The sequence below is a fragment of the Callorhinus ursinus genome, unplaced genomic scaffold (assembly GCF_003265705.2).
Source record: "Callorhinus ursinus isolate GAN/ISIS: 27379988/994484 unplaced genomic scaffold, GSC_fseal_2.0 scaffold20, whole genome shotgun sequence".
NCBI lineage: Eukaryota > Metazoa > Chordata > Mammalia > Carnivora > Otariidae > Callorhinus > Callorhinus ursinus.
Window position 1 is genome coordinate 18452265 of NW_027397082.1, and position 17243 is coordinate 18469507.

General features: G+C 38.2%; 1 protein-coding gene across 6 annotated transcripts in view; it reads left to right on the forward strand.

Moving 5' to 3' along the window:
• Positions 1 to 17243, forward strand: part of ARMH3 (armadillo like helical domain containing 3) — a 182046-nt gene that overhangs the window by 95774 nt on the left and 69029 nt on the right. For 5 of the 6 annotated variants that reach the window (XM_025880599.2, XM_073904278.1, XM_073904279.1 and 2 more), the window contains one exon: positions 9170 to 9245. The exons of the other annotated variant lie outside the window; for it this stretch is intronic. In XM_025880599.2, coding sequence (XP_025736384.1) covers positions 9170 to 9245 — 76 coding nt within the window. The remainder of the gene's footprint in view (positions 1 to 9169; positions 9246 to 17243) is intronic. 6 annotated transcript variants of the gene reach the window in all.

Sequence of the window (17243 nt, forward strand, 5' to 3'; positions counted from 1 at the left end):
TTCTGCACTTGATTTTGCTCTTGGAGTAGACTGTTCTGTAAGTTTCAGTTTGGTCAAGTTGTTTGATACGGTGTCTGTTTTCACGTATTTTTTTGTGTACTTGTTCTAAAGGGACAGAGAGGACTGTTGCAGTCTCTAACTCTAATTGTAGGTTTGTTTATTTTTTCAGTTCTTTCACTTTTTGGTTTATATATTTTATAGTTTTGCTGTCACATGTGTACACATTTAGGATTATCATATCTTGGTGAGTTAACCCTTTTATCATTGTGTAATGTCCCTCTTTATCTCTGGTAATAGTCCTCATTCTGAAGTCTGTTTGGTCTGATATTAATACAGCCATTGTGGTTTTTCTCTTTTTTCCCCCATTTTTCAAAGATTTTATCTTTAATCTCTATACCCAGTGTGGGGCTGAAGCCCACAACTCTGAGATCAAGAGTTGTATGCTATACCGACTGAGCTAGCCAGGCACCCCTGGTTTTTCTTTTTTGCTTAGTGTCTCCATATTTCCCTTATTTATTTATTTATTTTTAAAGATTTTATTTATTTATTTGACAGAGACACAGCGAGAGCAGGAACACGAGCAGGAGGAATGGGAGAGGGAGAAGCAGGCTTCCCGCGGAGCAGGGAGCCCAATGTGGGGCTCGATCCCAGGACCCTGGGATCATGACCTGAGCCGAAGGCAGATGCTTAACGACTGAACCACCGAGGCGCCCCTCCATGTTTACCTTTTTCTATCCTTTTACTATTAACTTATCTATATTTTTATGTTTAACATGGCTCTCTCTCTTTTTTTTTTTTTTTTTTTTTTAAGTAGGCTCCATGCCCAGCATGCAGCCCGTTGTGGGGCTTGAAACCCATGACCTTGAGATCAAGACCTGAACTGAGGTCAAGAGTTGGATGCTTAACGGACTGAGCTACCCAGGCCCTCCCAGTGTTCTATCACTTCAATAAAATATAAGAGTTTTCTACTAGATAGTGTTCTGTAATCACCAACCCCCACACTTACTTTGATGATATAGTTGTCGTATGTATTACATGTACATACATTGAAAACTCTACCAGACAATGCTATAATTTTTCCTTGTGACTATCATCCTTATTCTAAAAATTTCAGAGAGAAAAATATTTTATATTTACATAGATATTTTCCATTTCCGTTACTCTTTTTATTCCAGAAGATTCAAATTTCCTTCTGGTATTATTTCTCTCAGCCTTAAAAGTTTTCTTTAGCAATTCCTTTAGAGCAGGCCTCCTGGTGACAAGATTTAAAAATTTTCCTTAATTTCTCAGGTATTTTTGCTGGATTTAGAATTTGAGTTGATAGGTTCTTGTCTTTAAGTATTTTGAAGATGGTATTCCTCTTTTTCTGGTCCCCATGGTTTCTGAAAATAAGTCTATGGTCATTTTAATAGTTTTTTTTCCTTGTTTGTAATATGTTGTTTTTCTCTAGGTTCTTTTAAGGATTTTTTCCCTTATCTTTGGCTGTTAGCAGTTTGATTATGATATGTCTAGGCATGGTTTTTCTGTGAGTTCATCCTGTTTGGGATTTGCTGAGCTTCTTGACTCTACTAAATTTGGGAGTTTTCGGCCATTCTTTTTTTAAATTTTTTAAAAAAAATTTTAAAGATTTTATTTATTTATTTGACAGAGAGAGACAGTGAGAGAGGGAACACAAGCAGGGGGAGTGGGAGAGGGAGAAGCAGGTTTCCCACTGAGCAGGGATCCCAATGTGGGGCTCGATCCCAGGACCTGGGATCATGACCTGAGCTGAAGGCAGACGTTTAATGACTAAACCACCCAGGCAGCCCTACAAAATTTTTTCTGCTCCAAGTTCTTTCTTCTTCCTTTTCTTGGACTGCAATTACACAGATGTTAGGCTTTTTGATATTATCCCTCTTCCCTGAAGCATTATTTGGTTACTCCCATTTTTTTCTGTTCTTCTTATTTAATAGTTTCTACTATTCTATCTTTAGGTTCACTGACTCTTGTGAGAATAATTGAATAATTTTGGATTACATCTTGGACATTTTTAATGTTACGTTGTGTAGACTCAGGGTTCAATTATAATCCTCTGGAGATTTGTTTATTTGGTTTTTGGAGGCAGTCAACCCAGATGGGGTTAGACTACAAGTTCTGCCTCACCTCTCTGGGTTGTAGTTCCAATACCAGTTTAGTTTTCAGAGCCTTTTCTGTGCTGCTTTGGATCTTGTCCACACATGTACCACTCAAGGGTTAGTTGAGGCTTGGACTGTCGTTCAAATATCCATTCAGGGGGTGCCTGGGTGGCTCATTCTCTTAAGGGTCTGACTCCTCGTTTTGGCTCAGGTCATGATCTCCAGGTCGTGGGATCAAGCTCCACGTCAGGCCTCTCACTCAGTGTGGAGTCTGCTTCAGATTCTTTCTCCCTCCCCCCCGTCCCTCCCTGCTCTCTTTCTCTCTCCCTGTCAAATAAATAAAAAGTAAATAAAATCTTTAAAACACACACACACAAAAACCCCACCAAATATCCATTCAGGGGCCACCTGGGTGGCTCAGTCATTAAGCGTCTGCCTTCAGCTCAGGTCATGATCTCAGGGTCCTGGGATCAAGCCCTGCATCGGGCTCCCTGCTCGGCGGGAAGCCTGCTTCTCCCTCTCCCCCTGCTTGTGTTCCCTCTCTCGTTGTCTCTCGCTCTGTCAAAATAAATAAATCTTTAAAACAAACAAACAAATATCCATTCAGTTCTTAAAGCCTTTGCTTTGTTGCTTGTATCTTTGTTCCATATTTGCTCAGCTCAGGCATGAGCCTGAGAATTGTGCAACTATTATATGCAGAATTAGGGGAACACTTTCTCCTGGTTTGTCCAGGATTCCCTGTGTTCTCTGACCAGCAAAAGCCCCTTTTCCTGGTTTCTGTCTACAGAAAGGTGAGGTTTCTATTGATGTTTTAGCCCTCTACCCAACTTCTCCACCATGCATCTCTGTGAAAGCCTGAAAGAAAAATAGGAGAAAAGATAACTTGAAACTCCTTTTGTGGGTGTTTCTCTAAGTTTTGACTCCCTTCTATAACCTATCTACTTATACTTAATTTTTAGGGCCCCCAGGTAGTTACTCTGTGAATTCAGTACAGGACTTTTAGCTGTAATCAGTAAGAGAGAGAGGCTGTAGTGGGTTTTACTCTGCCATGCTGGAAGTAGCAGCACACCTTCATTTTTCCCCCCAGTTTTATTGAAAAATAATTGGCACACATCACTATGAAGATTAAGGCATACAGAATGATGGTTTGATTTACATATATGGTGAAATGATTGCCACAGTAGGTTCAGCTAACATCCATCTTTTCACATAGATACAATAAAAAGAAAAAAGGAAGAAAGGAAAAAATTTTTTTCTCCTTGTGATGAGAACTCTTAGGATTTTACTGTCTTAATAGCTTTCCTGTATATCATACAGCAGTGTTAGCTAAATCCTCCTGTTGTAGAGTATCCATCCCTTATTTATCTTCTTTATTCTGTAACTGGAAGTTTGTATCTTTTGACCACCTTCCTCCATTCCCCCTCTCCCTACCCTCCATCTCTGGTACCCCCAAGTCAGATCTCTTTTTTTATGGGTTTGTGTTTGTTTTGTTTTTAGATTACACATGTAAGTAAGATCATACAGTATTTGTCTTTCTCTGTGTCACTTATTTCACTTAGAATAATGTCTTTAGGGTACATCTGTTGTCACAAATAGGGTTTCCTCATGTTTTATAGCTGAATAATATTCCATTGTATATATATGCCACAACTTCTTTATTCATTCATCCATTGATAGCGACTTAGATTGTTTCCATGTCTTGACTCTTACGAATGATGCTGCTCTGAACATGGGGTTTTAGATATCTTTTCAAATTAGTGTTTTGGTTTTCTTTGGATAAATGCCTAGAAGGGGAATTGCTAGATCATATGGTAGTTTTTATTTTTAATTTTTAATCTTTAAAAATTATGTTCCCATGGTGGCTGCATTAATTTACATTCCTACCAACAGTGCGTGAGGGTTCCCTTTTCTCCACATCCTATCCTTGCCAATGCTTGTTATTTCTTGTCTTTTTTTGTTAGCCGTTTTGACAGGTGAGGTGATATCTCATTGTGGTTTTGATTTGCATTTCCCTGATGAGTATGGTGTTGAACATCTTTTCACGTGGCTATTAGCCATCTATATGTCTTCTTTGAAAAAATGTCTATTCAAGTCTTCCACTCATTATTTAATTAGATTGTTTTTTTGGTGTTGTGTTATAGGAATTCTTTATATATTTTATATATTTTGGATATTAATTTGCAAATGTCTTCTCCCATTCAGTGGGTTTGTTTTGTTGATGTTTTCCTTCCTTCTCTATGCAAAAGCTTTTTATTTTGATGGAATCCCAGTTGTTTATTTTTCCTTTTTTCTCCTTTGCCTGAGGAGACAGATCCAAAAAAAATATTGCTAAGATTGATGTCCAAGAGTCTACTGCCTATATTTTCTTTTAGGAGTTTTATGGTTTCAAGTTTTACATTTAGGTCTTTAATGCATTTTGAGTTTATTGTATATGGTATAAGGAAGTGGTCCAGTTTCTTTTTTTTTGCATATAGCTATCCAGTTTTCCAAACAGCATTTATTGAAGAGACTGTCTCTTCTCCATTGTATATTCTTTTTTTTTTCTTTTTTCTTTTATTTATTTATTTGACAGAGAGAGACACAGAAAGAGAAGGAACACAATAGGGGGAGTGGGAGAGGGAGAAGCAGGTTTCCCACTCAGCAGGGAGCCCAATGTGGGGCTCGATGCCAGGACCTTGGGATCATGACCTGAGCCGAAGACAGACGCTTAACAACTGAGCCACCCAGCCGCCCCTCCATTGTATATTCTTGACTCCTTTGTCATAGATTAATATATGTGAGTTTATTTCTGGATTCTCTACTGTGTTTCATTGATCTGTGTGTCTGTTTTTGTGCTAGTAACATGCTGTTTTGATTACTATAGCTTTGTAGTATAGTTTGAGGTCTGGAGGCATGATACCTCCAGGTTTGTTCTTCTTTCTCAAGATTGCTTTGGCAAAAAAAAAAAAAAAAAGATTGCTTTGGCTATTCAGAGTGTTTGGTTCCATACAAATTTTATGATTATTTGCTCTATTTCTGTGAAAAATGCTATTGGTATTTGGATAGGGATTGAACTGAATCTGTAGATTGCTTTGGGTAGTATGGACATTTTAACAATATTAATTCTTCCAATCCATGAGCATGGTATATCTTTCCATTTATGTCATCTTCAATTTCTTTCACCAGTGTCTTATAATTCTCAGAGTACAGGTCTTTTACCTTTTAAATTTTTTCCTAGGTATTTTATTCTTTTTGATGCAATTGTAAATGGGATTGTTTTCTTAATTTCTCTTTCTGATCATTGGTTACTAGTGAATGGAAACACAGATTTCTGTATATTGTGTATCTTGCTGCTTTACTGAATTCATTTATTAGTTTTTTTTTTTTTTTAAAATTTTTTTTTTTTGAGAGAGAATATGTGGAAGAGATTAGAGGGAAGAAGGTCAGAGGGAGAAGCAGACTCCCCGCTGAGCAGGGAGCCCAATGCAGGATTTGATCCTGGGACTCCAGGATCATGACCTGAGCCGAAGGCAGTCGCTTAACCAACTGAGCCACCCAGGCACCCCTTCATTTATTAGTTTTAATAGTTTTTTGGTAGAGTCTTTAGTGTTTCTATAAATAGTATCATGTCATATGCAAATAGTGACAGCTTACTTCTTCCTCCCATTTTGGATGCCTCTTCTGTATTTTTTAATATGCTGTTAATCTCTTTAATCTTAGTTCATTTTATCCAGTGTAGTGTGCATTTCAGAAGTTCTGTTTGGACTTCTTTTTAATATGTCCATTTCTTTCCTCATTGTATTTGTATTTTCCTCAGTCTTCCTGAGAATATGGAGCATATTTACGGTAGTTGTTTTAATGTCCTTTTCCACTAATTCTGCTAATGTTTCTCATGTTTAGATCTGTTTCTATTGACTGGTTTTTCTCTTGCTTATTTGGTCATATTTTCCTGCTTTGAATGCCTGGTAAGTTTTAAATTAGATTTTGGACATTGTGATTTTAATGTTGTGAGTGCTAGATTTTGTTTTTTATATAATGTTAAACTTTGTTCTAGAATGTGGTTACATTATTTGGAAATCAGTTTTAATCCTTTCAGGTTTGCATTTAAGGGTTGTCAGGGGAGGTTGAGAGCCATCTTTAATGTAGGCTAATTTGGCCCCATTGCTAATGCATTACCCATCTGCAGACTCTGTCTCACAACCAGTGTATGAGGAGGTCTTTCTGCTCTTGCTGGTGGAAAGACAAATTATTTTACTTGTGGAGCCCTCTGTGAGCTTAACAATTTCTTTTCCTTTCCAGTGGTTCTTTGTGCCCAGCCTTGAGTATTTTCCTCTTCTATATATGCACATCGGTATTCAGCAAAAGATGTAAGAGGACCCTTCTACAGACCTCCAGAGTTTGTCAAACTCCCTCTTCTACAGTACTCTGTCTCACAAATTCTAGGTGCCTTGGCCTCTCCAAGTGTTGGTCTCTATGTCTTTGGTTTGCCAAGACTTCTGGGTTCTGTATAGGTTCCTCCTCCCTGTCCCACAGGCTAGAAACTTCTCCATGCAGTAAGCTGGGGTAGTCGTAGGGCTCACCTTGTTTTTTTTCTTCAGGGATCACAGTTCTGTATGCCTGTTGTCCAGTGTCTGATAGTTGTTATTTCATCTGTTTTGTCCAGTGTTCTGTCATTTAAGGTAGGAGGGTAAATTATGTTTTGTTCTTCTGTCATGGCTAGAAGAGGAAGGCTCACTGAAACATTTTTGATGGAGGCACACATTTAATATTCCTGTGACATTAATTTATTGCAGTGAAGTCCACTGAATAGGTAGGCCCTCCAAAGGAAGGAACTGCCCTGACCATGAATGATACCATATTTTGAACTGTTTTTTTTTCATTAAAAAAGATATTATAAATACTAAATAAAAAGAAAAATCAAGATGGAAAAAATAAATTTTACCATCTCTCCTTTCTAGTGCTATGATTTTCATAGTTGTGTATTAGCCTACATGTATGCATAGTGTTACATGGTTGTAATCATGTTATCCTTCTATTTTGTGTCATTCTTCTTTTTTTGTAATTTTCTTAAATCTTTTTTTTTTTCCAGCATGGGCTTAGTTTATTTAACCATTCTTTTCATGGAAATTATGGTTGTTTCCAGTTTTTACTATTACTTACTTCTCTATTTAAAATGGGTGTGTAATATGTTATTTTTGTGAACCATAATTTACTACATAAATGATTACCCTAGCTTGAGGCTTTTAGGGCATTTTGAAATAATTTTGTGTTTAAATTTGGTAACAGAAAAGAATGTAAAAGCCTATGGCATTTCCAAAGGAAATGCGTGATGTGATGAGGTCATCTGGTGCCTGTTCACTAAGGAACAGAGCTGACAGAATATTACAGAGAAATAATCATGGACAGAGTTAAATACCTCTCTGAATTAAGGAGAGGAAAATTCAGCTCAATTCCATAAATGTTTTGGTCCCACCCTCAGAGAATTTATGATCTAGTGGAGGATCAAATGAAACACATTTAAGGAGTTTCACAGTTGAGTTGGAAAAGATATGTCTGACCTGCTTAAACAATTGTGTTCATCACATGATTAAATTTGTACATATACGTTAATTAAAGGACCTTTAACTTGGAACTATACCAACTCCTCCAGCACTAAATCTTGTAAATTAGAAAAGCAATGTTCTGATAATATGTTTTATTAAGGCTTCCATACTCTCTTTCATAAAATTGCATGAATTTATAAAAATGAGGTATTGCTAGAAGAGCAGCCAGATGAGTTTTCTATCCCTCTTACAGCCATAGGCCTTCCCTCAGATTTAGCTGCTGCTGTTACTCTCCTTGCTAGAATACCGGGCAGGAATAGCTAGTGATGGTACTCAGGTATAAAGTTCCTAGGCAAATTGGTTACACATTTCTTAATGTTTGTTGGGCTCCACTTTCCTTCCTTTGGGAAAGTCTCAGATATATTCATTCATTTGTTTGGGAGTCCATTTATTTAAATAATAATAGCTAATATACAACATTTACTATGTGCCAGACACTGATCTAAGGCTTTATATATATTAACTTATTTAATTTTCATAATAATCCTTTCATGTAAGTATCGCTATTATTGTCTTAGTAAATGGCAGGGGCAGGAACTAGACTCTGACAGTTGGCTTCAGGGTTCATACTCAACCATTTACAGTAAGTACATGCTCTAGAGTCATACTCTCCAGGTTCAAATTCTAGCTCAGATACATACAACTGTATGTGAATGACTTAGAGCAATTACTTGTCTCTTCTGAGTCTGTTTCTTCATTTCTTTGCTATCTTTCATATAACCTAACTTTGTTCACTTCTTGGCACATAGTAAACTTGGCTCTTATTAACTATTCCGTCATTAAAAACATAAACTTGGAGTGCCCAACATGTGCTTGCTCTTCCAAGGAGCACTTGTCCTGGTTTGTCTCTTTTCTAAAGTGGTATCAATACTGTAATGTATGGTCCTGAAGCTCTTAGCTGATTGAGGATGTTCTATATTTCCATCATCTTTCCTCCTATTGGTAAGTGTGGAGAAGAGATAGAATGTGGTCAGAAAAGGGAAGGATATTCCTATTGATTCATGTTGCAGGTCACACAGTTAAGTCATAGGAGCTAAAACAGGTTACTCCTTGATTGAAACATGACCATTCTCTATCTAGCAAGATTATTTGCCCTGTTTGACCTAGCTTAAACCTTTAGGAGAAAGGTAAGTATGGAGCAGAGGGGATACTTATTCAGCCAGCCATTTCCACTAAATCAACCCCAGCCATTAGGGAAATGATAAATGTGGCAGCCGAGTAGATGGAGGGGAACCCAAGGCAGAGGAGTATTTTGATAGAAAGTGAAAAAAAAGCTAGAGAAAAAAAATCCTGGTGAAGATAGTTGAGAATAAGCCTTAATATTTTTCTCTAAGGTGAGGAAGTTTTAAATGGAATGTTGGTATAGGCTCTGTTTGGTTATTCTAATAAAGCTATTCCAAGATGTATCTTTATTCCTCATATTTGTGTTTTATACGGGGGTCTAACAGATCTTTTTTCTTTTCTTCCTTATAGTCCTGAGGCTTTCTACCAATGCAGGCCAGTGGAAAGAAGCAGCTAGCAAGGTGACCCATGCATTAGTTAATATCAGGTAAGGAATGAGAACTTACCTCTTTCAGCATTCCTTGGCTCATCCTGAGGTTTATTGTACGTTTCTGAGTAGAGTGTGTTGAACAGTACTATTTTAAGCCCTGATATCTGTAGGAGTGGAAGAAATGTCGTACTTGATCAAGAAAAGCAGGAGTGCATGAGACTTTCATATTGTCATATTGAAATAGCTCACAGTGCTGTTCTATGAATTTTCTTACCAAGAGATGGTTGCAAGCCCTTTTCAGGCATCTTTGTTGCCAAAGTGTTTTTTGTGTATAGGCCATCTGAAAGCTTTTTTCTGAAATTTTTTTTTCTGCCATTCTCTGTGAGTTCAGGGAATGACTCATGGGGATCTGGAACTTTGACGTTTTGCTTTACATGGCTCTTTCTATTTGTGGTAAACAAAGGCAAATGGAGCTTATGGGGCTAAATTATTTTAGGTCCCTTATGAAACAGCAAAGCAATTACAGAGTGTTATATGTATTGGATAAAATTGAGTCAGACATGGAGTTTGGCTTAGGGTCTTAAGGAAATACCACACACTCACAGGAGTGAGCTGTTTGTAAATGGAGAGAATGTGCTTTCAGTATCATGAAGTCTCAAGCTGACTTTCCTTACATTCCTTGTTCCCTTTGTGCCTATCATTTCCCATTTTCTCAACAGTTATTAAATTGCTCTTGCAAACAATTGAAAAATTAACAACTTGAGTAGAAGAGGCAAACCCAACAGATGGGGAAACTTGATTTAGCTCCAGATGTAAGCCTTGCCAGACATTCCCAGTGATGGTAATGCACATCTACAACTTGGTATAGATTCTAATGTGTGACAGCGCTGGGATTTAGTGTTTATTTCTGTATCTTTCTTTTCTTTTCCTTTCTTTCTTTTTAATTTTTTTTTCTCTCTCTCCTTTTTTTAAAAAAAGTATAACGTCCTGTAGTGATTTACAGCGGTATTTGGCACGTCTGGGAACAAAAGAAGTGTGAAATGTGTGTGTTGGGAGAGCTGGAGTTGAGGGGGCAAGGGGGTAAGATGCGCTAACAAGATTGCACTGAAGGCTGATCTGCCTTACCTGACCCCAGAGACATTTTGCTGCAAACACAGTTTTATAAATCTCACAAATGCATATCTGTACCTAGCAAATAAACCAGATACTGTAGTGAGGCCTTATGATAAATAAAAAGAATCGGGAATTACAAACTGCCTTCTCCCAAATATCCCTTTGTGACCCAAGGGCAGTATGACAAATGTGAGTGTTTGAAAGAAGCTCCAGATTCTGGGCTAGAGTATGAAGTTCATATGGGTATAATTTATGTTGTGTTTATTTATTCATGTATTTACTTAGGCTTTGCAGGCAGCTCCTTTTCATCTGGGACCTGTTTCCTTGATCACATTCCTTTATGCTTGCTTTATCTCCTACTTTGTTGCTTTCTTTTTCAGTGGCTTCTGGCTTGGCTGCTGTCCTTATTCTTCCCAAGGGCTGTCAAACAGCTGATTTAAGCTTTTGGCCTTTGCTTTTTGTGAATAGCCCAGAAAGGACTGGGCTGAACTTTGAGCAGATGCCTATAACCATGACCTCTTTCTTCTCTTTGCAAGTCTCCATCAGGCCTCTACCTTCATTTTCATTCCTCCCATTTCTTTGATGAACCTGCTGCAGGGAATAATTAGATTATCTTCACTGTCACTAATGAATTAGACTTGGCGTATATGTCAAAAGTATCAAAGATCCAGTCAGTTTTCTCACGAGATTACGGGAAAAATGTGTTTGAATGTCACTTATCACACTAAGGCCAGATCAGGGCAAAATAGTTGTGATGCCAAGCCAGCTAAAGTTTACTTTTTTTCCTTTCTGACACTTGAATTCACTTAATAAGTGCTAAGCTTTGTGCTCTTTTATATACTGTGTTCCTCAGTATACTCTATATAGAGTATATCACAAGCTTTTAAAGATACACTTTTTAGGGGCGCCTGGGTGGCTCAGTCATTAAGCGTCTGCCTTCGGCTCAGGTCGTGGTCCCAGGGTCCTGAGATCGAGCCCCACATCGGGCTCCCTGCTCAGAGGGAAGCCTGCTTCTCCCTCTCCCACTCCCCCTGCTTGTGTTCCCTCTCTCTCTCTCTCTCTGTCAAATAAATAAATAAAATCTTAAAAAAAAAGATTGATTTAAAAAAAATAAATAAAAATACACTTTTTACCAGTGAGGAAACTGAATCTTAAAGATATTGTGAATTGCAGAAAGTCCCACCATTGTTGTTTGGCAAAGCTGAGAATCGTTGGTCCTTTAATTCCCAAGTCCAGGGCTCAGGGCTCTTTCTTCTAAAGTTTTTTTTATTTTTAAGTAATCTCTACTCTCAAGTTGGGGCTCAAGCTCAGAACCCTAAGATCAAGAGCTGTATGCTCCACCGACTGATCCAGCCAGGCACCCCGACTGAGCCAGCCCAGCACCCCAGGGCTCCTTCTTCTGTGCCATAGTGGTTCCCATAGAGTTGCATCAAAGGCTACCATGGAGGTAAACAGAAAACTCAGCATGATGTATTGAAAGGAACATGGAAATTTTAGTTAAAGAAGCTGGATTTAAAATTTTTGTCTCTACCACTTAATGTGTGACCTTGAGCAAGTTATTTAGTTCCTCTGGACCTCTTTCCACTATCTATAAAATGAAGATCATGATGATATCAACTCTTTCACGGGGAAGTAGTTGTGAGAACTACATAACGTATGTGAAAGCACTCAGTCAACCATAAAATATTGGCCTGAAGCATAATGTATTTAAGATTCATCTCTTTTGTAGTATGTGTCAGAATTTCCTTCCTTTTTAAGGCCGATTAATATTCCATTGTATGTATATGCCACGTTTTGTTTATCCATTCATCCATTGATGAAATCCCAAGTGGGTTGCTTCCACCCTTTGGTCGTTGTGTTTTGGTTATTTGTATATGGGTGTACAAATATCTGTCCAGTCCCTGCTTTCACTTCTCTTGGGCCTGTACCTAGAAGTGGAATTGTTGGATCATTTGATAATTCTGTCTAATTTTTTGAGTAAATACCATACTGTTTTTAGGATTAGCATTTTGAGCCTTCCTTAGAATGTTTCCTAAGTATGTCTTCATATGTCCCTTCTATAAATCTTAAGATGTTGTCTCTAACCTTGAAAGATGTTTTGCTTTTTTTGTAGGTAGATTTTGATGCTTTGAATGAGGATGGTGCAGGGAGTTTCTTTTCTCAGAGTTAGTATTCTTGTGGCTGAGGGTGAAAAAGTGGTATGCCTAAGTCTGCATTCCACTCCAGTGGTAATGAGTGCTGCCTTATGCTCCCTTGGTTCTTTTCTAAGAGCTTGTGTTGTACATCCATGACACTATTAATTTTGGGTAGTTTAGAAAACAAGAGACTGTCAGAAAATTGGACCCATGGGTCTTCCAGGGATACTATGGGATGTTTAACTATTGGCCACCAAGTTTATTAATAAGGATAGAGTATATAGAGGCTTAGAAGTAAAACTCTGAGGGCGCCTGGGTAGCTCAGTCATTAAGCATCTGCCTTCAGCTTGGATCGTGGTCCCGGGGTCCTGGGATCGAGCCCCGCATCAGGCTCCCTGCTCAGCAGGAAGCCTGCTTCTCCCTCTCCCACTCCCCATGCTTGGGTTCCCTCTCTCTCTGTGTCTCTCTCTGTCTCTGTCAAATAAATAAATAAAAATCTTAAAAAAAAAAAAAGTAAAACTCTGATAGCATGCAACATTTACTTCTGTTGTTATAAAGATTATTTGTGCTAATCCCACAGTTGGAAAAGATTTCTGAGGCAGAGTGAACGAACTCTCAGCCACCTCTCCTGTAGTATGTTCTTTGATAACCATGGAAAAGGTTTGGGTTGCATATGAAATTTTCAGACATCTAACTAACAGCTGAGAGGGCTTCAAGGTGGTTTGGTAGTTGATGACAGCTACAAGTTATGTCTTTGGGATCTTCTGGAATGCAATACATCTAATGGCAACCCTAACATAGTATCTTACCAGCAGGTGAAAGGCAGCAGAAAGGCTGCAGACTTTAATGTTTTTTGGAGTTCAGATTGTGACAGTGAAAATTAAAAGTGCTTCCACATGCTTGGAGGCCTAAATTTGCTCAAGTGTCAGTCTGTTTGCTTTTCACTTGTCTTTCGTGGCTTAGTCATGCCAGCTCTTTAATTGTCAGAGTTATTTGTGTTTAAACAATTTGTCTCTCTCTTCCTGTTTGATCCTTCAGAGAGATTCTTAAAATGCAGCTGCTTAGAAACTGCTGTTTTTTAAATTGAAGTATAGTTGACATACAGTGTTCTATCAATTTCAGGTGTACAGCATAGCAACTCAACAGTTCTCTTCATTGTGCAGTGCTCACCATGATGAGTGTAGTTACCACCTGTCACCATAAATAGTTATTACAATATTATTGATTATATTCCCTGTGCTCTACTTTTCATCTTATTTTGTAACTGGACATTTGTACCTCTTAACCTGCTTCACCTATAACATCCATCCCCTTACGCCCACCTGTCTGGCAACACTGGTTTGTTCTCTGTATTTATTTATTTTATTTTATCTTTTTGAAGATTTTATTTATTTATTTGACAGAGAGAGATAGTGAGAGCAGGAACATAAGCAGGGGGAGTGGGAGAGGGAGAAGCAGGCTTCTGGCCAAGCAGGGAGCCTGATATGGGACTTGATGCCAGGACCTGACCATGACCTGAGCTGAAGGCAGACGCTCAAAAACTGACCCACCCAGGCACCCCTGTTATCTATATTTATGAGTTTGTTCTTGTTTGTTTGCTTGTTTTTAGATTTCAGATTGGTTTGTTTTGGTTTTTAGATTTCATATGTAAGTGAAATCATATGGTATTTGTCTTTTTCTGTCTGACTTATTTCACTTAGCATATTACCCTCTAGGTTCATCTATGTTGTGAATGGCAAGATCTCATTCCTTTTTATGGCTGAGTAATATTCCATTGTGTGTGAATGTATATGTATATATATACCACAAATTTATCCATTTATCTGTTGATGGACACTTGGGTTGCCTCTGTATCTTGGCCAATGTAAATAATACTGCAGTAAACAATGGGGTGCGTGTATCTTTTCAAATTAGAGTTTTTGAGAAACTATTCTTTTTTTAAGTAGCCATCATGCCCAATGTGGGGCTTGAACTCATGACCCTGAGATTGAGAGTCGCATGCTGTACTGACTGAGCTAGCCAGGTGCCCCAAAACTGCTATTTTTATTGGAATACCTGATGTCATTAATGTACAGGGCCCTATATTTGTTCCTTCCCATAGGCAGGTTGTTCCTTTGTTTTGCCACAAGAAAAATAAAATATTACTGCTCCACCTTTAAAATTCTACTTTGTGTAATTGTTAACTTCAGCTGCCTTCACAGATCAGCTGGTCCACAAAGGAAAAATACTCTGAGGGGCCAAATGCAGGACTGGAAGGAAAGCATTTGGGAAGTTTTGCTTGGAGACTTCTATGCTAAATATTTCCTGCCACCACTTAGCAGGTTACCCTACTGAGGTCCTATACTTTAGGAAGATGTCTGCTATTAACCTAATTAGTCAAAAGAGAAAAAGAAAAATGTTAGACTAAAATCTGACCTTCATCTAACCAAACAACTTTCAAGGTAAGTAATTTGAAGCCCTTAATGAATCTATTCAAGTTAACATCTTAATGCTTTTCACTTAATTAGCATTTTATTAGCACCAAATTCACAATCCTATTCTCTGGTTGCTCACAGAAATAGTGGCTGAATTACTGCAAATAGGTTTTTTCCTGATCTGTAGTTTTCTTAAGGTGGGTAAAGTTTTAACTCTGTGATTAATATATTAAATTTTTCCTATATTAGGAATGCATTAAACTAAAGTTTAGTTTTTCTTTGGCAATGACTTTTTATCCATTAGGCCTCCAGGGCTGACAAGAATGACTTTTTAGATGTTGCTGTGATTAGTGACAAGCTTGGGATTTGGAATGAGAATTTAGTGCATTTCTTTGTAAGTGTCTTAATTGTTCACCTTGTGAGTTTGCCTCTTGTCCCTCTCTTTACTCCATGATCTTTTTGTTTCAGTGCTGAAGTAGTCCTTCCCCTACTTCCTGCTTGTGTGCTTATGTAGCTGTTTTCCTTCATCCTAAAAAATATCCCCTCAAAAAAAAAAAAAAAAAAAGAGGGGGAGGAGGAGGAGGAAAGCTTTAAATGTACACTCTGCTAGGGAGGCTGGGGAACAAGAATAGCTCTCAGCAGCCTCTAGATAGGGGGGTTCATTGGGCATAGCACCCTTTGGAGCAGGCTGCATATAGAATTCTGAATGTCATGGAGAAAAAGCCCACAGGCGGTAATCAGGGAGAGCACATTCACTGTTGATGGCCAGAATTAGGGTTGGAAAGGGAATGTAAGGTCTCAGCTAGGCAGAGTCCCTCCAAATCCTCTGGCCCATGAACCTGTTTGGGCTACAGAATTTGCCTCTTAGTCACAGTTCTTTAATCAGAATGGATATTGATGATGAGTTGAGAGGAGGAACAGTTTGACACCAGGCACTTCAGCTGAAGGATGCAACGTAGTCTAGTGAAAAGTAAATATGGATCAAACCAATCAAATGACAGGAGCAGAGGCATTGGGCTGTTGACTCTTGAATAGCAAGAAGTACATTAAAATAAGCTTCTAGACCAGTTGTCTGCTCAAAAGTGGCAGGCAGGCAGGCTCAGATTATCCCCTGGGTTAGAATTTATCAGTAATGACCTTTCTTCTGGTAAACAGACCCTGCTGATCTCCCATTACAGAGAATGAAAAGCATTATGCAGATTAAAACAAAGCACCAAAATGAGGCTGCTATAATATCATTTCCCTAGTGACTGGGAGCATTACATACTATTCTAATAGTTGCTGTTCTCTAATCTCTTAAGACTACAGCTAGAAATAAAAAACCAAACACTGAATCCCATGTGGTTAATCATCTGTTTTGCCCTAACTTGGTTTATGCTGCAAAGTGAGGTTTTGCATTAGGTCATAGCTGGGTTTGGTGAACTGCAGTACAGTAAAGAAGTCTTGGTTGAAGAAATTCAGGTATTTGTAATGGAATATTAAGATTTTTAGTTGGGGCTACTGTGATTTTAGGTGAGTATGACTTTAGTATATAAAAGCCCTCCTTCCCTCAATCTGAAATTCCCTTGGGGTCTTTTTCCACTTTGCTTTTTAAATTTTTTAAATTTATCATTATTATTATTATTTTTTAAGATTTATTTATTGGAGAAAGAGAGCCCAAAGAGTGTGGGAGTGGGAGGGGCAGGAGAGGGAGAGAGAATCTTGAGCAGATTCCCTCCTGAGCACAGAGCCCAACACAGGGGCTCATCTCACGACCCTGGTGCCCCTCACTTTGCCTTTTTTAAAGAAAATTGCAAGAAAATATGCATAACATAAAATTTACTATTTTAACCATTTTTAAGTCTACAGTTCTGTGGCATTAAGTACATCCACATTGTTGTGCAGCCATCACCATGAGCCATCTTTTTCATATTCTTCAACGGAAATGAAACAGTAACTCCTCATTCCCTCCTCCTAGCCCCTGGAAATCTCCATTCCACTTTCTGTGTTTGTGAGTTTGACTACTCTAGGAACATATTTATAAGAGCAATTAAACAATATTTGTCATTTTGTGCCTGGCTTATTTTACTTAGCGTAATATCCTCAAGGTTCTTTCCATGTTGTATCATGTATCATAATTTCCTTCCATTCTTTTTTTTAAGTGATCTCTATACCCAGCATGTGGCTTGAACTCACAACCCCAAGATCAAGAGTCCCATGCTCCACTGACTGAGCCAGCTAGGTGCCCCCCACAACTTTTTTAAAGACTGAAAAATATTCCATTGTATGTATACCACATTTTATTTATCCATTTATCCATTAATGGACCCTTTCATTGCTTCCACTTTTTGGCTATTGTGAATAATGCTTCTATGAACATGGGTGTACAAATCTTTGAGAACCTGCTTTTTCTT